The sequence below is a fragment of the Rhodnius prolixus genome, unplaced genomic scaffold (genome assembly GCF_049639745.1).
Source record: "Rhodnius prolixus isolate KJV_2025 unplaced genomic scaffold, Rpr scaffold_18, whole genome shotgun sequence".
Lineage (NCBI taxonomy): Eukaryota > Metazoa > Arthropoda > Insecta > Hemiptera > Reduviidae > Rhodnius > Rhodnius prolixus.
The window spans coordinates 1,956,009-1,980,750 of record NW_027411636.1 but is presented as its reverse complement, the minus strand read 5'-3'; the positions used below and the strand labels follow the sequence as shown (position 1 = coordinate 1,980,750).

The 24,742-nt window shown below is 32.5% G+C and overlaps 3 protein-coding genes and 1 long non-coding RNA gene across 11 annotated transcripts in view; 3 read left to right on the top strand and 1 right to left on the bottom strand.

The window, feature by feature from the left end:
- Positions 1 to 1,179, top strand: part of LOC141462249 (uncharacterized) — a 42,337-nt gene extending 41,158 nt beyond the window's left edge. For all 3 annotated transcript variants that reach the window (XM_074143956.1, XM_074143954.1, XM_074143955.1), the window contains exon 13: positions 753 to 1,179. In XM_074143956.1, coding sequence (XP_074000057.1) covers positions 753 to 871 — 119 coding nt within the window. In that variant the 3' untranslated portion in view covers positions 872 to 1,179. The remainder of the gene's footprint in view (positions 1 to 752) is intronic.
- Positions 1,180 to 1,241: 62 nt separating this feature from the next.
- LOC141462248 (uncharacterized) lies at positions 1,242 to 6,684 on the top strand. Its single transcript, XM_074143952.1, has 3 exons — positions 1,242 to 1,377; positions 2,986 to 3,055; positions 4,660 to 6,684. Exons 1-3 carry the CDS (start codon positions 1,295 to 1,297, stop codon positions 6,649 to 6,651), a joined length of 2,145 nt encoding a protein of 714 aa, XP_074000053.1. The 5' UTR covers positions 1,242 to 1,294; the 3' UTR covers positions 6,652 to 6,684.
- Positions 1,917 to 8,317, bottom strand: LOC141462251 (uncharacterized). The gene is made up of 4 exons (XR_012463175.1): positions 8,149 to 8,317; positions 7,888 to 8,018; positions 6,683 to 6,885; positions 1,917 to 4,554 (listed from the first exon to the last, which is right to left on the bottom strand). It is a non-coding gene; the product is annotated as an uncharacterized lncRNA (long non-coding RNA).
- LOC141462245 (uncharacterized) overlaps positions 8,284 to 24,742 on the top strand; it is a 36,010-nt gene continuing 19,551 nt past the window's right edge. For 3 of the 6 annotated variants that reach the window (XM_074143947.1, XM_074143945.1, XM_074143944.1), the window contains exons 1-14: positions 8,382 to 8,847; positions 9,187 to 9,308; positions 9,400 to 9,528; positions 11,185 to 11,324; positions 12,550 to 12,589; positions 14,052 to 15,272; positions 16,523 to 16,600; positions 16,696 to 16,761; positions 17,957 to 18,120; positions 18,289 to 18,464; positions 18,879 to 18,983; positions 19,776 to 19,888; positions 20,140 to 20,270; positions 21,855 to 21,893. In XM_074143947.1, the coding sequence (XP_074000048.1) occupies positions 8,757 to 8,847; positions 9,187 to 9,308; positions 9,400 to 9,528; positions 11,185 to 11,324; positions 12,550 to 12,589; positions 14,052 to 15,272; positions 16,523 to 16,600; positions 16,696 to 16,761; positions 17,957 to 18,120; positions 18,289 to 18,464; positions 18,879 to 18,983; positions 19,776 to 19,888; positions 20,140 to 20,270; positions 21,855 to 21,893 (2,615 nt within the window). In that variant the 5' untranslated portion in view covers positions 8,382 to 8,756. Of the gene's footprint in view, positions 8,848 to 9,186; positions 9,309 to 9,399; positions 9,529 to 11,184; positions 11,325 to 12,549; positions 12,590 to 14,051; positions 15,273 to 16,522; positions 16,601 to 16,695; positions 16,762 to 17,956; positions 18,121 to 18,288; positions 18,465 to 18,878; positions 18,984 to 19,775; positions 19,889 to 20,139; positions 20,271 to 21,854; positions 21,894 to 24,742 lie in introns of all 6 variants that reach the window. The other 3 variants (XM_074143948.1, XM_074143946.1, XM_074143949.1) reach the window with 3 other exon arrangements.

Sequence of the window (24,742 nt, the reverse complement as noted above, 5' to 3'; positions counted from 1 at the left end):
TCCCCCTTGGTAACCAATTGTTTAGATTGTTCTTTGGTCTCAGGATTGTAGTGATGTATCCATGTTTCATCCACAGTGACGAAACGACGCTTAAAGTCCTGCGGATTCTTCTGGAACAGCTGCAAACCGTCCTTGCAACACTTCACACGATTTCGTTTTTGGTCAAGCGTGAGCAATCGCGGCACCCATCTTGCGGATAGCTTTGTCATGTCCAAATGTTGATGCAAAATATTCGAGATGCCCACAACACTAGCAATCTCACGCACCTTCACTCTTCTGTCATCCATCACCATATCATGGATTTTATCAATGATTTCTGGAGTAGTAACCTCAACAGGGCGTTCAGAACGTTCAGCGTCACTTGTGCCCATATGGCCACTCCGAAAATTTTTGAAACCACTTATAAACTGTTCTAATCGAAGGTGCAGAGTCACCATAATGTTTATCAAGCTTCTCTTTAGTCTCCTGAGGCGTTTTGCCTTTCATAAAGTAGTGTTTAATCAACACACGAAATTCTTTTTCGTCCATTTTTTGAAAATCACTCGACTTCCTCGATTCAAACGAATGCCAAACACAAAGAAATAGACCGATCTGGCTGAAACTTGGTGTGTGTTCTTCCAAGAGATGCTACTAACTAAACATAACCTCGATACGCGCCAGTGGTGCTATCTCTCTGACTTTGCACGGACTTTTCAAACGACCCTCGTAATTATATTATTATTTGTTTTTATTTATTATAACCTTCTTCACAGGTTATATCCGAGACTATACGAACAGTTATCCAATCTGTATACACACCCAATCTGTATTGGTTCTGATATGCGTGCTAGCTTGGTCAATAGAATATTTAATTAAAAGAAGATTTCATTAAAACTTTTAAATTGTTCATCAATCAAAAATAATTTTTTAAAAAAAAATTGTGAATAATGAATTTTTTATAGCGGGTGAGAAAAAAAAACAAAAAAAATTACAATTATTTATTTATTTATTTTGTTTTTTAGTTTTCTATTTTATAAGGAAAAAAAACTTGAAATAAAACATATGTTTTAAAAAATAGTGTGTTTAAGTTTATTTATTTTTAAAATACTGAAAGCCAGATTATATATATTTCAATTTAGTTTTCGTTTCTTAGTTATTATTTCTTTTCATTTTTGTGAAAAATAAAATTTTGTTTATAAATTGAGCTTTTTCTTTCTATAGCTGCTAAATTTATTTTAAAAATATATAATCCTAACTTATAATTAATACATTTTTTTATTTTAGTTTTTAATTAATTTATTTTATAGCTATACAAATGGTAAAAGTAGTAAACTGCATTATTATATTTAAAGTATTGTACATTTTTGAAAATCTACATTTAATTACATGTGCACTAAGGTAAGTACATTGATAAATTTTATTACCTTCCTAGAAGTAAATTGTTTTAAAATGTAAAAAAAAAAAAAAGTCTTCATAAATGAATTTAAGTTCGTGATGATCTTAATAAATGGGTTATTACGACAATAAGCAGGCTGAGGAGAGCGAACCACGCGATATGTGTGAATACGTATCTACACAGGATCAACAAAAAGGTCCTCTCTCTCCTCTTTGCGTAGATTGCATTGAGGAGGAAGATTTCAAGACAATATAATAATGGATATGTCCACGTTATGTGGTAGAAAGGAAACGAATGTTTCGACGACATATACAGGGTATTTAGATGCACCATTTCGCTACGAAGGCATAATATTCACCAACAATATATGTGCTTAAATCTGTAGCAGAGCTAGCTACAGAAATATGAATGTATTTAAAAGTTATAGCCGATTAGAATGAATGGAAGAAAATGATTAGAGAAGGATTACGGTGATTTTAATTTCGGTTAAGCTATAAAGATGGCAGGAATATAGAGTACTGATCCATCCATTAGTTGGTAAGTTTGTATTTAAATAGTTGTATATAGTAGAGGGATGAATGAGTGAAGCGAATGTATTTATAAGTAAGAATGGAGAGTGAGTGATAAGCACCTAGATGATGCTGGCTGTATGGCGAAAGCCAATGCCAAAAAAAGAAAACGAAAAAAATGTTCTTATCCTGAGTACACTTTCAATTGTACCATTTTTTTTTTGGGTTATTAACTCTGATGTAACTAAGTTTCGACTCAAAAGGACGTCAGAAAAGAATCGCGCTTTGGCCTGTAACGGATTTATTATGAACTTATGGAGAAACAATGGTAATGGAGTTCTTGAATCTTGAATAAGAAGATGGACGGGGCATTGGAGTTAAAAGCACAAATATCTGCATGCTTCACAGCATTTTCATTTTTTTTAAAGAAAACAACCAGCGAGATGCTGTCTGTAGCTACTTATTTTTGGTGTGTCTGAAACTGTCAATCATCTTTAGAAGTTGATTTACCAGAGAGTTTAACTTCTACTTATAAAGCTTCATCGCACCAAGCATTTGCTGACTCTTAAGTCAAGAAAGGAAGCTTTGTAAGGGTGAAAAATCAAACCCTACAAATCAATTAACTGAAGATGGATTAAATTCCAGAAAAAGTAATAAAATAATATTACGTAATAAAGATTATAGAAAGAATAAGAAATACTAAGTCAGATAAAGTTACTGTATTTTCCAGAACTCCTGGAATGAAAACAATTCGTAGGATCTGTTTAAAACAAATGTTTTTGTTGTATTTTTACAATTCTAAAAGAAGACTCGAACATTTTATTAACTTGTTCCAATCAACAGAAAAACCTCGCATACGCTACAAAAATATGTCTTGGTAAAGATTATAGAAAATGTTGACATTTTGTACTCACCTTATTTTTTATACCGTAATTCAAATCAAGGCAAAATATTAAGTCGTCCTAAAGGCTGATAAAAATTCTGAACAATATGGAGGAGGGTAATTATTAGAATAAAAGATGTTATTAGTAAGTTCTGACAAAATATATTGCAAAGATTTCCGTGTCATTTTTCATAAAGATTTTTTTTTTATTTTTCCAGTAAAAGGAATGTTAAAAAAAATTATTTTTTACCCGCTGTCGTAGAATTTGAAATAAAAGGAAATTCATTGGTAAGAAAAAAAATATATATTAAGCTTCTATCTAATTAGATTATGTTAATTAAAATGAAAAAATAATTTTGTAAACAAATTGAAACCATAAGTTCTAATAATTAATTGTTGACAGGTGAGTTTTCACCTAAGGCTGGAAACATAGTGGAGCGGCGAGCAAAGCGGCGATGATAGCGAAGAGCAAAGCGGCAAAAACAAAAACTAGAAATAGATTGAGTTGCTCTATCTTCGCTTTGCTCGCCACTATGCGCGGTCCCATATGTTAACTTGTGTTTGATTTCGCCGCTTCGCTCTTCGCTATCATCGCCGCTCCACTATGTTTCCAGCCTAACTCAATCACAATGAGAACGCGTATTACTGATCTACCAAAATAAGTGTGGTTACCTTTTTGGTAGGTTTAACTAGAATAAATGTCAGGTTAGGTTTTGTTTTGCGGAAAAAGCAACAATCTTTCCTAAACGAGTCCTGAGCCTAAAAATCAATCTACAGTTATGTGCTCCTAACTTGGGAAGTAACTCTGGTTGCGGGTTACAGCCAGAAATAACCTCCTCTGCGCCTCAAGATATTTTTTTTTTTTTTTTTTAACATTTTTGACTTGCCTTCTTGATTTAGGGGACATTGTTACCAGGGAATTCTAGTACTATCTGAGTTCCGGGTTCTCAGAGGTGTTAAGTTAGTTTTGCATCCTTTTAGAACGCCTTCTCCTTCCTATATTCCCAAGATTCCTTTTCTCCTTTAGCAGAAAGTATTCTTCAGAAATCGGCCAAGCATTATCTTCGCTGAAAAATTCACCCCCAGGGCTTAGCCCCATGGTTGGACTTTTTGCAGCTTCTTTGAAACCAATTACCATTTATCATTACAGAAGTATATTCCCGCCGCGGATACTCCTAACAAGCTTTCCTCAAAAAGTAATTCCTGATTCAAGACACATTATTTAGTTTTCCACCTAAAGGCAAGTCCTCGCCATTGGTCAACCAATCCCGAATGTTCCTCCTTCCTCCTTTAAAAAAAATCTCTGACAGTCTAAGTGTTTATATTATCTATAAAATAAAGATTTAGAAAAAATTCATACTCAGAGAGCTCTTTATCCTCCACAGGGCCTCAAAACTTGGAAGAAACACCATACATAGCTGGGAGACATAGTAGCTCCCAGGGATTGTGAACCAATAGTGTCCACAATACCACCCAGAAATCACTCAAGCTAGCCATCTGACCAAAAAATTGGGTAAAATTCTTGACGCCTGTTTCGCAGAACCAAAGAAATTTGCCTCTAGGGAACCTCAACCCTCAATAACCCCTGGACTTCTTTTTCCTGATACACACTTGGATTTGTAAAAAAAGAGGTTTCAAGTGTGGATGTATGGAGGAAGTAATGTGACGTATAATGATGATGTCATGCAGCGTAAACTTCAATAGAAGATTATGCCTTGTATGTATGAGTTATTAACGAACAAAACTTTCTTAGTGCACTGCCGGCCTCAGTAAAAGGTTCTCTCTCGCTACGGTACATAAAAAATAAACCATTTTAAGTAAATATCTTACTATGTACAGTTAAATTAAAATTTATTTACATTTCCACATTATTTTGAATATCTTGATTTTAGGTATGGTTACCATTTAAAACAGAGGAGAATGAATCAAATCTAGATCATATTTTACATTCAGTTTATTTAACTAAAAATGGCAAAAAAAGAAGACATTTAGGCGAGGATGCAAGTTTTGTTAGTGGAGTACTTTCTTGTGGTAATAACACTGGAACTATTGAACCAGACTTAATATACGATGATGAAGATGACTATGAAAGCGTTGAAAGCACCACAATGATTAATAACATGACCGATGTAAATGTTGAAAGAATGAGTAACGGTACGACAACGGCAATATCTAATGTGACAAGCAGAACAAGCGAAATGGGAACTCATTCTGGTAGAACAAATAAATTGGGCACTGTTTCTGGCGCAAGAACTGAAATGACAACTTCATTGAACAAAACAAGTGTAAAAATAACGCATACAACCATGCCTGTAAAGATATCGATTGATGAATGTACAACTAATGCAATGGTTCCTCCAACTCCTACAATTGTACCTGTGGTCAATTCTCTAGAACCAGCCACAAAAGAGGTGACAGATGAATGTTTCATATCTCTTGAAGAATATTTTACACTACCTCAGATAATTACGCCGCCAAGTCCACTTCCACCATTAGATCTAGATTTCCTCCCTTGTGACCATATTCACAGTACAATAAAGAAGATAAAAGAAAGTGAAATGTCAACCAAAAGTCAAGAATATAATAATAATACAAGTCCGACTAAACAATATTCTAAGGAAGGTATAAAAACAACAACGGAAATTGAAAACATAGAAAAAACAATAACAATGTTATCACTTCCTACTAAAAAACCTGAACAAAAGGAAAAGACCACAGAATTGCCGCAAAAAAGTATTCTTCCTGGCGAGGAACACATTGAATCAAGTACTGAACATGGGAAAAACCAAACAGAAGAATTTTCCGCAACAACTCTATCAAACTTGGAAATACTTTTTCCACCTTTAAGAAAATGGCATCATCATCAGAAAACTACTGAAAAATTTTCAACTACAACTTCAAAAAAAAAACTCGAAACTACAACTTCAAAAATAAAGCACAAAACTACAACTTCAAAAAGAAAGCACAAAACTACAACTTCAAAAAGAAAGCACAAAACTACCACTTCAAAAAGAAAGCACAAAACTACAACTTCAAAGTTTAAACATTATACTTCAGCTGCTACAAAGCATATAAAAACTATTGAAACGACTACATCAGCTGATAAAAAAACTAAGCAAGATACTAAAACTTCTACAAAAAAGAAAAAAACATCAACAGTCCATAAGACTATACATGCAAAAATGCAGCCAATCACTGCTGATGAAGTAACAGATGAGCATATTTCGTCCACAGAATTGACAGAAACATACGATGGGGAGCTAATTTTTCCATTACAAAAATATCTTATGAATGATGATGATAGCCTAAAAGAGCAAACAAAATTTCCTTCACCATCGCCTTTAAATATGGATAATGATTATAACAAAATGTTGATTGAAGAAATACTTAAAAATCAGCCTGCAAATAATTTGCAAGAGACAATTATGTCAAATTATCATGAGAAATTTTTACCACAAGTCAACATTAGAATGCCATCTATTCTAAGCAATACATCAGTTATTACTGACAAAGATCCTGAAACAGCAGCTTTTTCCCCATTGGCTATCTCTACTGAAGATAATAATCAAGTTTTATTACCTATAGAATATCCACTTTTTTGGCCAATATTAAGTAACCTACCATACGACAGTTATATTTCAACCTCCCAAGACAATCCTATAGATATACTCTTAAAAACTAAAGATTCAAATGAATTAGATAACACACCAGATTTAAATTCTGAACTAAACTTCAATCCTTATAGTATTTGGCCCTTCATTGTATCTTCAAATGAAAAGCCAATAACATCTAGTAAATATTCCATAATTTCAAAATATAATTTCTTATATCCTCAAAATGATCATAAACTGAGAAGAAAACGCAAGATTTCAAGAAATCAATAAGTTGTAAAATTGAATAACTAATAAAACTTACAATATGCGCATTATTAATAAGAGAAATAAAGGATGTTGAACGTGTAATTTGAAAGAATTTTCATATTATTCTTGGAGCTATCTCTTAAATACAATCCCAACATTCAATCATATTCTATGCTTGAATTGCTAATGCTTTCCATTTTAAGTCAGCCATTATCCACAAGTTTTTAAAAGAGATATCTATAATCAACAGTGATGTACCTGGAACAAATTGTAAAATTTTAAAATAAATTAGTCAACAAAAATAATTGTTTGTTTTTTTTTGTTAATAGTGTTTATAATATTTCGTATTTATCTTATTTTCAAGCAGTTTTAGTGTTCAGATTTTTCAAAGCAATTTTAATTAGATAATTGTTAAAATAAACCTGCAGTGAGAGTCATTTTCACAGGATTTTAATGTTTTTATTGGCATTTTTCTTTTTTTAAATCAAGGGAATAGAATTTCCTTAATTTCAAATTGGCAAAATAGCATCATCGTTATGAGAAAATTTCACATAAATATGGTAGGCATAACAGAAATTAGGTAATGGAGAGGAATATTCTCTCCTTGGCAAATCTAGGAAATGGCTATCCTTTTACCAGTTTCCTGTCTTACCTAAGAATTCCATTGAGAGCTAGTGCAATTCTAGTGTAAACACTCCAACATTTTTAAAACAGGATATATCTTTGGGAACATAGGGGCACGTTGACATCAGAGTGGTTATTTGATTTCTCCTGTTCTCTGAAGAACCTGGTTTTGTTAATCGACGAGAACCGCCCTCAGAACTGCTGTAGATGGCGTGCGGGGGCGTTAGGGAGTGGATACCATTGCCATCTCCTCACTTTCTTAGAGAGCCAAGTAGAAAGTAACTGGTTTAGCAAAAACTAATCAAGAAGCACCTTTTTATTTTATTAAATTTCCAGGGGCTATAAAAACATGACACTGTTAAGGAAGAGTGTAGATATTCAAAGTTTAAGAGGAATCTTGAGTTATTTTGGTAGTTCATGCTTTGAAGACAATTGGACACTGAGAAATTAATAATGTCACTAATTATCATTAATTTTCGTCTTAATGTTCAGTTGCAAAATTTGAGTGTTACTTTACTTTGACATGTCTTAGAAACATTATTTCTTTTATAGTGCCTTTTTACTTAAGAATTTTACAGTTCAACTTCACACCATCTAACTTGATTAGATAGAATACGAGTACAAATTTGCACTTACCTTACTCATAGTATAATAAATGAAGGTATTTTTAGCAGAGTCCTATAAATTACAACTTAGATCACTCAAAAATGATTTAAGCCTACTCATAAAAGTAATGAGATAACCTCACTTTTTTTTCGGAGGATCCGCTATAAATTTTGAATTATTATTGCATTAAGCATTCATTAAAATTAATCAACATTTTCAAAAGATTAAAATTCATTGTGCTATAGAATTATAAAAATGTACTACTTATTAATATGGAAATTTGTAACTCACCAAAAATGTATATTTTACAAAATTTGTTCTACATTGTTTTATTTTAATGCAAATCATATACTAATATATAATTTAATTTCTATTTCTTTAAAATGAAATATTTTTTTAGTAATTTAAGGTTGAAGTAATACTTTGCACTTTTTTTCTTTTCTCTTTTTTTTCAGGTTCCTGGCAACACTGCATGGAGTTTTTGTTGCTTGTGTACGATTCATACGATTCTTTCAAGTCTATGTCATCAAAGTGAGGGTGAGTGAGTTACGATAACAGCAAAAACCGTATTTTATGAATTGGTAATAAATAAACTGCAGAAAATGTTCCTCTAATGTGAAATATTTATCGAATACCCCCCTCTTCATCATTCAACTATGCAGCCAAGCTAACTTGGCTTCATATATTATAAAGTGTAGTGATCAATTGTGTTAAATCAACTGAAACCAAAATTTGATGGAAGTTGAGTTATTCTTTTTCATTTAAAAAATATAAACCCTCAAATGTTTTTATAAACATTTAACACTCTGTAAAAGATGATGAAGTTGGTGGTAAATGGGTTTTTAAAATGGTGATTTCCAAATGGTGGAATTTACATTTGTAAAAATTCGTAAGCCAAAATGAGCGCCAAAGTAGGAAAGCATGAACATATTTATAATGAGGAATCAATTTCGACAGATGAATTAGAATTTAGAAGGAATCTTTATCCAGGTAAATATTTTAATTTTTTGTGAAGAAAAAGAATTTAAATTTAAAAATCGAAAATACTCTGCCAAAAAAAAGACATCTCTGTTTTAGTGTAAAGTTAATACTGAAAAAAATGAAATATTAATGTACCATAATAATCTGGAAGTTTATCTGACAGACACAGCAGTAAATCGGGCCGCCTTTCGTGTGTTCGTGGTTAAAAGACAAACTTAGTTGTTTATACTTTTCAAATATAACAGAAACTATCGACCTAATAGTTTTACCATCTTAATCGGAACGACATTCGTGGACATGACATACACAACCCCCTAATCTAAGTGTTCTTGTATATATTTATTTTAGAAGTTTCTGTGATCGAAGGAAGAAGAGTTCAATGTTCAGTTTGTTTGAAAGATATTAAACATATTATTCTCTACAAAAGAAAAGCTTATGTTCATAAACATTTGAAAGTTTTACTGTGCAAGGTGAATTTTTTTTATATATTTTTTTCCCTAAAATAATTCAAAATTATTTCATTTTGCCACAGACTTTTATTACTATTTATTATTATTTTAGGATTGTCATCATTTTTATGATGATGGAGAATTTTCTGTAGATGAAGATGGTTTAGACAAATATTGCAGATGGTGTGGCCAAGGAGGTCAATTGTATATGTGCAGTGATTGCCCATGCGCATTTTGCAAGGTACATAGATTTATTGCTTTGGGAGAAAACCAATAATCTCATGTTAATGATAAGCAGCATTTCTAGAACTGTTGATTGGTAAACGGAAGTATCAATTCAGTGTCTTCAATTTGAAGGCAGATTTCTTTACTTTAAATGTGGAAACCATTAATAATTTTTTCATTTATTTTTCGGAAGCTTTTGGTAAAAGAAAATATTTTTCAATAGACCTGTAAAAACAAAATTCAGTCTATCTTAGATAGGTTTTTCTTGAAATTGGACTTACACGATTCGAGATCTTTGAGAACAGTTTTTGTAGAAATAAAATATGTGATCATTCCTCAGCATTTTTCTTTTCTGGTTTTTATCGCTCCTTAGATTGATCTCAAAAATTGTGAGAGGGAAACAGCGCTTAATTCGTTTAGCTTAGGTTATTAACGGTTGAACTTTTGTGAGTTAAACTTGCTTATAATTGAAGTCAAGACCACAGAAGGTGATTGACCGAGGTTCTGTGGAGCTGAATACCTGGCGATGATACTGTAAATTGTTGGAGAGAACAATTTTTCTGCCTTACTAGTAGGGGAAAAATTAGCTAATATCAGAAGAGAATTATTTAACTAGTAATACTAATAATTATTTGAATCCAGTGTAACGAGATAAGATCTGTATAGAACAACGCTCAACTATTGAATATTTTGTCTGATTAGTATAGTTAGTGATAATGCTGGGGTTGCCTTCAAAGATAAGGTCAATGAGGTATCTTTCCTTAATTTCAGTCGAGTGACAGACTAAGTCAAGGCTGGTCCTTGGAATCTTCATCTTATATACGCTTATCCTCCCTTTCCTGGCATGTGGATGCAAAATTTGGGCCTTGACTATGACGAACAAAAAACGGCTTTATGTTTTTGAAAGGCTAATTTCTCCCCGCAGAATCTACTGTCCAGTCAGCAAAAGAACGTTTTGGTGACATAGGTCGATTGTGAGGAGCAGTGCAAGAGCCGTACATTGCGGCCTGGTAGAGAATGAGCTAGTTGAAGTAGGCTGGTAACCCTAGCTAGAAAGAATCCCAGTCCCATTTAGGTGAACTTCTCGATAGAAAGAGCTTACAGGGCCAAGATAGAGTTACAGATTCGGTAGCCATGTACGCTAGGCAGTTATTTGATTCTAATACTTAATGGTGACTTCTTGGTATAAAAAAGTATGTGGAAATTTATTGAGCAAGTCAGGATTCGCACCCTGGTTTGTAGCGCCTTTTGATGGAAAGAGAGAATAATGTGACATAGAATCCTGGTGATTTAATTTATCCTTAGGTAATATTCGAGCGAAGCATCAGCTTCATCATCGCAAAAGAAGATGAGGTCGTTGGGAACATTTTGTTATCACTAAATTTCTCTCTCTCCATGTTCAAAATGTAGTGATATCATCAATCGAATTTTCTACGTTTTCATTTTAGGAGGATGTAACCAATAATTCGTAGCAAGTTACCTTACTACTTAATAAATATCTCAAAATACACGGCTTAAGAACTAAATTGTGAGCATGTAGAATCTTGCTAGTAAATTTCGCTTACTCCCGTAAACTTATAGTGGAAAATCTTATAAAGTATTTGTTATAACTTTAATTATATTTTCAATAATATGTTTTACACACTCTATACTTTGCTGTCCTGTGTTCTAGAAATGTATAAAACAAAATCTGGCCAGAAGAGTATTGAACGAGATTGAAGATGATGATTGGAAATGTTTTATGTGCGTCAAGAAACCATTGTTTGAACTTAGGGCTTTATGTTGGGCAGTTGTAGAGCATATATCTAATAAGTAAGTTTATATTTAATTGTTTCAGGACACTGTTTTGCAACTAATAGTTAAACAAAAAACTTTCCTCTTTTTTTGTCTAAATGTAGAATATCAATGGGTCGTGAGACAAAAATAACATTTCTTATATCTTAGAATTAATTCCACAATAGTTATACTAATTATAAATATAGTGATAGTCATAATTATCTCTATACTGAAGATTTTATAATGCCTGCTGCAAATTAACTTGCGTTTGCTGACAAATTTTGCATTATTCAGATGAATCCGTCAGTCTCATTGATCACATAATTGAAAAATTATTCCGTCTACAGCCAAATTTAAATGAAGTATGTATCCTTAACATGAATTAGCTACGCTACTGCTGCACAAGTGCAACAGGACTAGATGATAAAACAAGCCAAAAAGCTCTCAATGATAAAAACAATAAAAGCAGTTGATAAGTTTAATATATGTACATTAAATTGCACAATCGGCTGTTAAAATAAATAATTTAATCTGTTTCTGCTCGGTTTCGAATTTTCATCTCTCTTCAGATGTTAATTCTTCATTATGTTACAGAGAATTAGACCTCCATTACTTTTGTATCATTTACTACTTGCTAATAATTAGATTAGATTCTATAAGGATTGGCTAGAAAGCCTACGCGACCGCATTTTGTGGCACCCACTCCAGTTCTGGCTGTTTAATTAGAATTAGGAATTAGGTGAGAGGCTCCCTGGACAAAGTATGGATGAAGGAGTGGATTTTTCTTCTCCGAAGAGCCCAAACCCTGGAGCTAAACTAAACCCTTCACACTGACAGAATTCAATTCCAAAACCAGCCAAAAAGAAAGAAAAAAAATATGCATGCTACAACGGATAAAATTTCGAACTGCAGACCCAACCACATTTTCAAAAAAAAAAATTAAAGTGTCTGAGAGTGCTTACTAAGAAATGCAGAGATTTTACTCGTAATATCTTACATTTTGAAGAAGTATAAAGATTTTAAGAAGATCACTTTTTCAGTTTCAAAGAAAATTATTTTTCTAATAATGAAAGGAAAAATTATTTTACTTTTTTCTATTAGCTGTAACCGATCACAATTGTATTCAAAAATGTTACCATATTTGTTGGACCAAATAAAACTGCTAACAGATAATAAATAATTAAAATTGTCTGGGGTTGATTATTTTAGTAATTTATTTATCACAATAATCCATAAATTAAATGTTTTCTTCTTTTTACAGAAAGAAGATTTTAAGCAAGAAAGCAGTTAAGTCTAAAGAGGTAAGATTATTTTTATTGCATTTCTAGTCAATTGGACGCTAGCGATTTCGCAGAGTGGGTGAAAGAAATGGGCATAAAACGTTTACCACGTAGGCTTTCTTTCTTGTTGCCCCAAAATATTGCCTACCAGTCCTGATGTCTGACATAATTAGGAGATCCATCTCTCAGTCTCAGCGGACTATAGTTTTACGAACTGCTTCAGAGTGATGTCTATTATGAAAACTCTACTCTCTTCTTTGTCGGGATCACAAAAGTTGGCAGCCTTATAATCAAGATCCATTGAGGCCAATTAGATCTATTGCGCTTCCATCGGTGCCAGCTGAGAGACTCCAGCACTCATGCTTATAACTTATCTCAGATGATAGTACCAAGTTTCAGAAAACTTGGGAAGCTGGAAATCTGGAAGAACGGCTTTTTGTAGTCTACACACGTTCCGTACCCACAACGCCCATCGCAGATATTCCAAAAAAATGCCACAAATTAAGTACGTGCATCAGCAGTTCACAGATGTTCTGAGTTTAACTTCATAAAACCCTGGTCATCAAGATCACAAAGAAAATTATCTAATTTAATTCATCATTGTAATTAGATAAAGAAATGTGAAATAAAAAAAAAATAGTTCAACTCGCTTAATGATTTTTATGTGATTAAGTGGCACCAATGAGTTTGAAACTGAACTTACTATAAAAGTTTTTGCGTTTATTCATATTCAGTTCCATCTATAGTTTAATTTTTTCTTTTTATGGTTTTTTCCTTTTTTTGGCATTGGCTTTCGCCATACAGCCAGCATCGTCTAGTTGCTTATCACTAGAATATCACTCACTCTCCATTCTTACTTATAAATACATTCGCTTCACACATTCATCCCTCTACTATATACAAATATTTATTGTACATATACTACAACTAATTGATGGATCAGTACTCTGTGCTCCTGCCATCCTTATAGCTTAACCGAAATTAAAATCACCGTAATCCTTCTCTAATCATTTTCTTGCGTTCATTCTTTTAAATACATTCATATTTCATTGCTAGCTCTGCTATAGACTTTAGCACATAGATGTTGGTAGAGAATATTATGTCTTCGTAGCGAAATGGTGCAACTAAACCTGTATACTCGTATGTCGTCAAACATTCGTTTCCTTTCTAGTTCAAGACATGGACATATCATTATTATATGTTTGAAATTCTCCTCTTCATTGCAATCTACGCAAAGACAATTTTTTCTTCGATAAAATTTAAAATTGATATTACAATATCTTATAAAGTTTTAGCCTTCATTTCAAACATACTGCTTTAATTTAGATATTATATTAAAAAGAAAAGTAACAAATGAAAAATAATTTAGTGTAGAGTTCCCGCGAAAGCTAGGAGCTGATTTGCTAAAAATTTGATATTTTAAAGAAATATATAAATTAATTAAGATTTACTAATTTTTATCATCATTTTTTCTTTTTTTCAGGCTAGGAGAGGTACATCAATTGAAGATTTCTGTAAGCAGTTGCCAACTCGTCACTTCAGATCGAAGCAATTACTCATAAAAGGCAAAAATTGGCTTAAAGAATTTCGTAGTGATATTAGTTATTTTGGTACAACGTTAACAAAACGTATAGATACATCCGTAAAAAGTCATTCCAAACTTGAAAATCTTAGCGATGTAAATACAACGATAAAAGATTATATCAGAGTAATTGAACAGTCATTAGAAACGTTTAATGAATTTAATAAATCTTTATTAAATTTCCAAAAAAATTGGGAAAAACTATTGAAAGAAGCTGTTCAAAAACATACAATAGAAAAAAATATTGAAGTAATAAATGTTGACGATGATGTTAATACAGAGAGTGCTAGTGAAAATTGTGATGCTGTTGGTGAAATCCGTGTAAATTGTAACGGTTTGCAAGAGGCTTCACTAAAATCTTACACAAATACCAAGTCAAAAATAAAAACTAAAACAAAAGATGTTGATAGATCTGTGGTAACGGCAAGTGTTAATACTGTAGAAGTTCCTAAACCTGAGACCGCACAATCTGGCAAAAGTAGTCCTGAAAGTGATAAGCGTGTATTAGATGAAGAAAAAGCAATAACAGAAACCATTAAACCTTTGAAACCATTATTACGAATAAAAAATGTCGATGAATTGAATGATATTTCAAAATCTGTTGTAACACCAGACAAAGATTCTAGTATTGTTAGTGAAGATAATAATACTGATAAGTTAGATGATTCTGTTTCAATAATACCCGCTAGCGATAGTGAGAATGAAAGCAGTACTGTAAAAGAAAAGGAATCAAAACCACCAGATAAAGTAGGCAATAACGAAGTCATAAATAATAGCGTTAAATCTACTGAGAAAAAAGACTCTAACGATGGTATAGTGTTTGATGGTGTACTTAATCCTTCTGAAGAACCTCTAGCGCTTACTTGTGAAAGTGATAATAGTCTTTCAGAAAAGGAAGGTAGAGAGTCAGCAACGGATCATTTAGAGAATGTTACTGTAAGAAAAGCCAAAAAAATAGATACAGTCGAACCAAACGATAAAATCATTAATTCTGATACGGAAATGGATTCTAGAGCTGCTGAAGATGCAAATACTAAATCAATAACTAAGAACGAATCTTCCGGTAGCAAGAACAAAGAAGTACAGCAAGAATCATCTAGCGACTCCAGCGACGAAACTCTGGTATGTTCCTCTTTTAATTCATTAGATTTAGTTGTAGAATTGTTGCTAATTTTATTGACAAAAATTGTTGGTTAAAGAGTTTCATGTAAAATAAGTATTATTATTCAACTATATGGAAGCCCTACGCTATACAAAGCCATTTCGGACCCATGTGGAACAAAGAATGGGCTAGAACAGCCCTCAAGCCGAATCTAGAACAGAAGACCAATTTCACAGTTCAGCCTTCAAAGATCTGATTGTCCGAATAAATCTGAACAATGAAGACAAGCCTAATCTGTTCTAATGGTGGATTCCCACTGAGTTCTTTTATATATTATACAGTATATATATTTTGTTTATCTCACAAACCGCCTCTGCATTAATAGTCACTATCATTGACACAATAAATTCCAATAAGTTTGATCTCATATGATGTCAATAAAATGAAGTCCTTCCTATAATGGCTTAATTCCTTATAGGAAGGGCATCGTTGATTCGTTGGATATCTGAAAATAAACTTTTACTTTTAGGTTTTTTGGTAGAAAAAGCTTGCGATGAGGCCACATTGGGCCAATCATTTATGCCAATGCCATCACCTAACTGAATAAATATAATTTCTAGTTTTCCTGGTTTTAATCTTGGGAGTCTTCTCCTTTAGACTTAAGAAATACCAAGTTGCTTAATCTAAGCAAAATAAAAACGTTTCACCTGATTTTTATAAAAATTTAACTTACTATCCCTCACTATCGCAATACCCCTCAATAGTTCGGTGTATAAATATGAAATATTGTTTTTATTATACTTTTCGATGAACTTTAAAGTAGTTGAGGTCTATTTTATCTTTCCAATGTCAAAATTGAGGACTTTTTGCATTTCTGTCCCCATTTTTGTTTTTGTAGATGAAAAGAAGTTTAAGTTCTTATCGAAATAACCTAAAAAAATAATAGTATCGATAACAATTATCGATTCGCCCTCGTTTTATATTTTTTACATTGAAAACACAACATACAGGAAATTATATTCTGGGAAGTGTCATTTATATTTTTTTAAATTTGTTTTTGTTTTGTTTTGTTTCCTTCTTCATTGTATTTGGAATTGTAAAGTTTAGGAAAAAGAGGTCTTCATGCGCGTACTTCTTGCCAGGTTAGGCTTCTATTTTGTTGTTGAAAAGTCAAAGGAAATTAATTACTGCTTTGTTTTTGCCTAGTAATTTGATAATAATAATCAATCGTGCTCAATTCTTTTTTTCACTGATTAATTGTACTTTTTAGTTTTCTTCAGATTCTTCGGAAGATATAAAAGCTGTGAAGAAACGTACACCTGGTAAAAGAAAACGGCTGACTTCTGATGTAAGTGGATCTATACGTGCACAATTTTTCATTATATGATAAATTATTGTTTCCTGTTTCTGTAATTATATATATATATATATTTTTGTTTACAGTCTTCTTCTAGTGAAACAAAGAAGGTAACAACTCGTCCCAAGAAGTCTTTGGATATATTTAATGAGGTAATTTCTAGGTGTTTTGTTTCTTTGTCGCAGACTTAGATTTTAAATTTCTTCTAATTTAACTTAAAATTTTAGCGCCAAAAGTTGTCAATAACGAATTAATTACAAATTTTGTAGCAAATTTCGTCAACAAGAAATAACTGTTAATATATATCTTCTTTATTTACGTTAATCATGTATAATTTAATTTTTTCTGATTTAAGATGTTTTAATGAAATTCGAATTCTTGACCTTAAACAGGTCAGGGTCACCTGACTACGGAAAAAAGCTATTAGCGTTTTTGTTTAAAGCTAATTTTATTATTTATTGTTTGTTATTTCACAAAATGTTTCAGTTGATCATAAATGAACTTTTTCTGTTTTTTACAGAATAATAAACAAAATTATAATTACGCTTTAAACTGGGGGGAAAAAATGCATCTGGTATTAATGTAGAATATTTTAAAACTGGTCTTCAAATTCTTTTTCACCAGAAAAATTGAGACTAATTGAATAGCTTTGCTGTAAAGCCTAATCAATTTTATTTCGTCATTTGTTAGTATTGCAAGTATGTCCAAAGAATGATATCAACTAAATTGTCCAAATGCTTTAATAGGCGGGTGGTAAAGCTTTGTGATTTGAGATCCTGATGATAATGATCCTCATCATGCTGTAGGTGTCATTGAAAAAAAATTGAGAGATAATGGTCCTAGATATTTTACAATTAGAAAAATCCTCGCTGAAAATTCATCGGAAGCTGGAAACAAGTACATACTATAAAGGAAGTAATACGTATATGTATGAATAGTACACACACAATACATACTTATTGCGTATATTTGCATCCTGCAGCACAATGCAATTCTAAGATTGCTCCGCAAACCTTTTTTTGTTAGCTGGTCGGCTTACTGTTGGGAAAATTAGATTTTTATCACGTTTATTCTTGAAATAGAATAGATTAGAATATATTATATATTGCCTGTACATATGTTTCACATACAATCGGTTCGTCATAATAATCATAATAAACTAGTTATAATAAACTTTGGACTGATCCGTCAAATGTCCAGTACAATTAACTTTGAAGTGAGTAACATTCCATCTACTGGTCAAGAAGTCTGTATTTCTTATTGATTGAGAAATTTTGTTGGAACATCCTGACACAATAATGTTGGCTATTATGATACGTATAGATGAGATGGTGTTCATTGTTTCAGTCCTCTTCAGATACATCATTTTCTTTGAGTTTCGTGAAAAAAGAAAAACGAGTTAATAAGATGAAAGATAAGAAAGATAAAGTTGAGGACAGCGATGAGCAGACAGAGAAAGCAGCTGCAGAACCACAAACATTTTTTAGCGATTCTGAAGATGATTTGAGAAAGTAAGTATTATCATTTCGATTATCTGATAATTCTAGTTTGGAGTGATAATTATCATTTAGGAACATATCCGGCGGAACTGTTCAAGATTTGAATATTTCGGAACGAAAAAAAAAGTGTTTTACGTAACGCTATTATTATTATTTTCTTTTCTTTTATTTTTATTTTAGGTTACTTGATTTAAATAGTTTAAATAAAAAAAGGAAACACAGCAATTCTGAATCTGATACTTCAGGAACCCGAAGCAAAGAGAATGCTGCAAAAAATAAGAGACAACCAAAATTGTCTAAGAAAGAATTATCTTTACTAGACTGTCTAGAAGGCTCAGATGGTGAAGATAATAAAGGCAAGTGTTTTAAATATTTCCTGTTTAAAGTCATTAGAAGTTTTGTGACGATCTTAACGGGGGGGGGGGGTGCAGATTTTATGAGCATCTATTTTAAATGAATTTTTTTTAAAAAATTTAATATTCATCAAATCTGAGGTTATTTATTGGCCTTTTTGGTGCTGGAGCCTTTTTTCAGTGCACTGCCGGCTTCCAGACAGTGTTCTCTTGGAACAGACAACACTGTACTTCACCGGACAGTGACCTGTTAGAGGCTGCTAGTGAAAGGAAATCTTAGCGCAGGTTCTCCGGAGAATCTATATATATTTTGGTTAACTGGGTGAACTTTTTATTAATTTACTAATTATAGTAAGAATAATAAAAGAAGCGTCTATTATGTTTAACAAGGAAAAAAAAATGCTGTTTATGTTTCAGTTGAATCTTGTAACATGGAAAATTTGCAGCTGCCATCTTTACGGTTGAAGTACAATGATTTCAGCCTTGCCAGAGATCTGCTGGATAACATGTCACATTCTGATGGTAAGATTAAAGATAAAAAATAATAGCTCCAACTTGAATTTTTTGAATTTGGTTCAATAATTATATAAAGCAATGTGTTATGCCTACTTTTTATGGACGGAGGCCCTAGAAAACGCAATTTGCTTATAATTTCTCTCATTTTCACTAGATACTAATATTTTTTTTTTCTTTTTTTAAATAATTTAAGGCGCGTCAACATCTAAGGTTATTGGCGCCCAGAGCTTTTTTCAGTCCACTGCTGGCCTCCGGACAGTGTTCTCTCTCGTTACACACCAAACACTGTCCATCACCGGGCAGTGAGCTGTAAGAAGCTCCTAGGAAGAGAAAATCCTAAGGGTCAGCTGCCTGGATTCGAATCCAATACGCTAACCGTATAGCTAATCCCTTCCCTGATACTAATAATATTTACTGGCTACATCGTTTTTCGGCTCTCTTTTTAGAAGTGCCACAAATCAACTTCCATTTGTATTTTCAACTTCCCTTATGCAAGTTCCGATACAACTTCACACAAAATGCCGATCTTCAACCATTAGTACTCTCAAGCTCATATTACTTTTTTTTTCAGCATTTTCCCCAACATATTTTATAAATAACGTGACCCTGTTCTGATTCATAACACACTTTATATTGTAGATGATCTATGTAATATGACTTTAAGTGTTTCGAGTTTAAGCGAGGACTCAAAACCTTAGCAGAAAAAAAAAAAAAAAAACAGTCACAGTTGGTTTATTGTCGTAGATTTTATCTAGCATTAACTCTTTTGTGTGTGCGTGTTTGTGTTATTGCTTACAGCGGAAATTAACAACTCTTCGGAGTCAACAGTGCTCGTGGAAGATGATACTGAAAAACCAGCAAAGAAAAAGTATACAAAGAAGAAGAGCAATTCTGATGATAATGCTGAAACAGTAAGTCTTCAATTTTTATTTGTAACATTTATTTTGCCATAAAAATTCTATTTGAGGGATAATGGTTGTGATTCAGTTTACCTCTAATTGATTTTGCATGACTTTTGGTTTAAAGTAGATAAGTTTTGGATTGTCAAAAGTACTTTTTTTTCTTTTACGACGAACCTACGTGGAAACTAACTACGATTTTAGTAAAAGTTGTTTGCATTTTGATAGATAATACCTTTTGTTTTTGTTTTTGGTTTCTCCAGAAATCCTCAAGCGCTAACCGACTGAAACGAGATAAATTACTAAATATGAAGTTAACGGAGACTGATTCCAGTGAAGCGGAAGAAAGATGGAGGAAACACAAGCAAAGAGAAGAAGCTAAAAAATCGGAAGAGTAAGTTTCAGTTTTTTTTTACAGACCTATCATATTTTCTTTTTAACTGAATTTCCGTTGATTTGGTTTTATTTTCTTTCCACTTCCCTTTACCTCTGAGAGCAAAATGAAATGTTCTCGGATTTCCACGGCTATGAAATCTACTTTCGTATACAGCTTCGTTGCTTTTTAGATTGATGTTTCTGACGTGTAATGGTGGTGTGTGGTTTTTCTACATTAACAAATCAGCGCACAAAATCAATTGTGATTCTTTTTAAAACGTTTCAACCATTATACAGAAAAACGGTACTTATCTTGCATTAAGTTTTCATTTAATTTAATTATTGTACTGCCCACTGTCTTCAGATATGCGTACGATGTCAGCTAATCTCATTCACGTGTGCAGTTGTTGTTTTTTCTTGGACCGTCCTTAAGTCGGCTTATACCCAGCAAAACTAGTTCAGATTTTCTTTTGAGTTCAACCGCTGTTTTCTTTATTAACTTCGGATGAGTTTTCGACAAACCATCCAAAACGGATAATTTTTTAACTTCACTATTGCCAGTTTTTGTCCATTTCAAAGAAATACTACTAAAATACTATTCTATCCAGTTGGCCATTAGGGGTACGTTCACAACGGAACTGTGAGTATAGATGATAGTAGAGATGATAACAGAGTAAAATATAATCGCTGATTAGTGTGCACAACGGAGCTGTGATACATGCAACATGTTGAGTAGTGAAGAAGCAACAAAATGGTATATTTTAAAGAAAAAACGCTTTAGAAAATATCATGTATCATCCCATAAATAAAAAACGAAGTACTTTGGGTGAATTTCACTATTTATATAAGGAACTTAGAAATTATCCGGATCGTTTTTTTGAATATGTGAGGATGGGTCCACCCACATTCGACTATATTTTAGAAAAAATAAGGTCAAAATTAAGGAAACGTTGGAAAAATTGTCATGAAAAACCTATAACCAGAGAAGAAAAGCTAGTGACTTCTCTTGGGTAAGTAATGGTTTTATTGAGAAAAAACAAATAAATACACATTTAAAATAAATGTAAGCACGATTTAAAAAACAAAATATTGTTTAAAAGTAAATAATAAAATAATAACAAAAAATAATGAGTAAAGACAGCACTAATTAATTTTTCTACGTCCATTTTGAAGCTCCGATACTGGGAGTTCAGCTAGCAGAAAAATGAAATATTTAATTCTATCATCTACGCTCGTTTATAGCAGCGCGTATGAGTCACTAGTCGCAGCTTCGTTGTGCACGCTCACATTCAAATGTATTATGTTTTTCTTTAAGCGCTGATGCATCACTCCTATCATCTACGCTCAGAGCACCGTTGTGAACGTAGCCTAAGGTACGATTGTAGGTGATGCACCATCATATGAATAAAGAAAATTACATCGATAGGAAAATCGATTTCTGGTTCGACCGAGAACTTTTCACTTTGTTTTACTTTGAAGTAATATTATTATATATTTTCCCCCCGGATGTGATTGTTTTTTTTTTTTCAATTTCTTTGTTTTACTATAAGTGAAAATTGTTTTGAAATAATTTTTTTTTTTAAATAATCTATTTATCTTGTAGATCTAATAATAGTGGAATTGATGAGAAATGCGGAAAGTTGTAAGTTAATACCCAACCTAAATTCTAGTGGCTAGAGCATGAACATTAAATGTTTCATGTTTCTCTTTAAGCAAATATTTCTTCTTCTTCTTTGCTCTCTATTTAGCCCAGTTAATCCGCTTTATTTCACCTTTCACCTTTTTCTCTTTCTTATCTACTAATAGAAGTAAGAAAGTGACATTTTCTTTTGGTATTCGAACAGATGGTTTCAATCTCAGGATAGATACTTTACAAAATAATTTGGCCAAACACCTAGTAAAATGTAAAAGGGTTTAAAGTAGTTTATGCATTGTAGAGATTGGAGGTTGTTATTTGTATAGAAATAGATTTTGTATACATTTGTGGTTTCTTTGTAGTTGTTATCCCTTGGTTTCATTAGATGGTCGACGTTGGTCAAAAAAGAAATTCAAGCTTTTCTTACAGAATAAAAAAAAATTATTGCTTAAGGGAAGTTTCAGTCCTTACTTAGGAGCGGCTGTATTGATGATGATGGCGTGTATACAGGGTGTCCCAAGCTATATGGATAACGACTTTTTCTCGCAAACTAAGATAGCTAGAAAAAAACTAAAAAATACGTGTTCCCTTAATTTTTTGTTAGGAATCCAAATTTACTTTGTAAATTTTTTTCGGTACTTCCAGAAGCGAGATACAGGCACCAACTTCATTTTTTAAAATGGGAAGGTGCGGTTTTTCCTCTATTTTTTTTAAAGAAAAATTTACTTGAACGGTTTTTTTCTGTGAGCGATATTTTAGAAGTTATGAATGAAAACATGATTCTTATAAGAAATGTCAAAATGATAATATTATAACGGTTTTTTGATTGAATAAGAAGAAAAGTACTATTTTATTATAAATTTTACTCCTCATTAATATTACAGATCATGCTCGAAATGGCCTCCACTATTAGAGATGCATAGACATGCACTTTCCTGCCAAAGAAATAGATTCGGCTTTAACCGACTTACACGTATCTATTATTCTCTGCTTTAGTTCATCTACAGATGCCATCCTGGCTTGATTCTGATGCACCTAGATTTAGAAATGCTTTTAGGTAAGCAGAAATAAGGAAAAAAGAAAAAAGTTATGAATAATCACCTTGTTTTTCTGGTATCCCCAAAGGAAATAGTCCGTAGGTGTCAAACCCAGTGAGAGAGGTGGCCACTGAATCGCCCCCCGTGTCGATATAACATGCCCATCAAATTGCCTACCGAGATATCTCTTTACATGCCTGATGGTGTTATATCGACACGGGGGGAATTCAGTGGCCACCTCGTTCACAGGACTTGACACCTATGGACTATTTCCTTTGGGGATACCTGAAAAACAAGGTGATTATTCATAACTTTTTTCTTTCTTTTCTTATTTCTGCTTATCTAAAAGCATTTCTAAATCTAGGTGTATCAGAATCCAGTCGGGATGCCTGTAAGTCGGTTAAAGCCGAATCTATTTCTTTGGCAGTAAGGGGCAATTGGCAGGAAAGTGCATGTCTATGCATCTCTAATGGTGGTGGCCATTTCGAGCATGATCTGTAATATTAATGAGGAGTAAAATTTATAATAAAATAGTACTTTTCTTCTTATTCAATCAAAAAACGGTTATATCATTTTGACATTTCTTATAAGAATCATGTTTTCATTCATAACTTGTAAAATATCGTTCACAGAAAAAAACCGTTCAAGTAAATTTTTCTTTAATAAAATAGAGGAATCTATTTCTGAAATAAAAACCGCACCTTCCCATTTTAAAAAATGAAGTTGGTGCCTGTATCTCGCTTCTGGAAGTACCGAAAAAAATTTACAAAGTAAATTTGGATTCCTAACAAAAAACTAAGGGAACACGTATTTTTTAGTTTTTTTCTAGCTATCTTAGTTTCCGAGAAAAAGTCGTTATCCATATAGCTTGGGACACCCTGTATTTAATGAAGGTATTATGTTAGGTTAGTATGTAATATGTTGAATTCATTAAACCTTCATGTTCTGGTGGGTAAAAAATGGTCTAATTTCTAAAAAGGGCCTCACTTACGTGGTGTTTAGAGTCGTAGCACTACTCCCACGTAGAAGGCAGGGGTCGGGCTGTCAACTCAATCCCAATCCAACAAAATTGGGGTGGTTTCCTCTGAAAATATAGTTGGTTTAAACATTTTACTGTACTAGTCGCCCTATACATGGTCAAAAGTTAAGCTATCTAGTAGTATTAACCATGATTGCATTTTGTAGATTGTTGATACTAAGTATATTCCAACCGAATTTCTGACTAGATTGTGATTGTAGTGAGCATGCCCTTTGAAAGGATAGCGGTTCCAATCAAATTCAAGTCTGTCTACAAATATTAGTTGCTTCAAACTTCGTTTTCAACTCTTTTGTGATCGTTTATAGCAGTTAGTTCATTTGCTGCTGTACGGAGTTTATTTCTAAAGAAAATTTTGTGGGTTTGGCTGTCGCAAGTTTTCCAAAACAGAACTCAGATTCTCAAATTGAATTCAAACCAAGATTGTGTGCATGCACGCTAAATAATCAAAAACTGATTTGACATCTAACCACATGATGGGGAAAAAAGTAAAGCTGGTTTAAAAAGCATGAAAATCATCTATGACCTATGTTGAGCAAAAATACAATTAATAAAACCATGTATTATAAGATTATTCTTTATTCTGTGATAGAAATAAATTAAACTAGCATGATTTTTTTGGCTCAAATTTTACTAATAATTTAAGCATGGATAGTACTATAGACAGATGTTTTGCATGTTCATTATACAAGATTTTTCATTTCGTAGTATCTCGTAGAGTTTGTACCAATTGGTTAATTCTAGTTCATTTTATTCTATAAGTTCGACAGCTGATTGCTGGT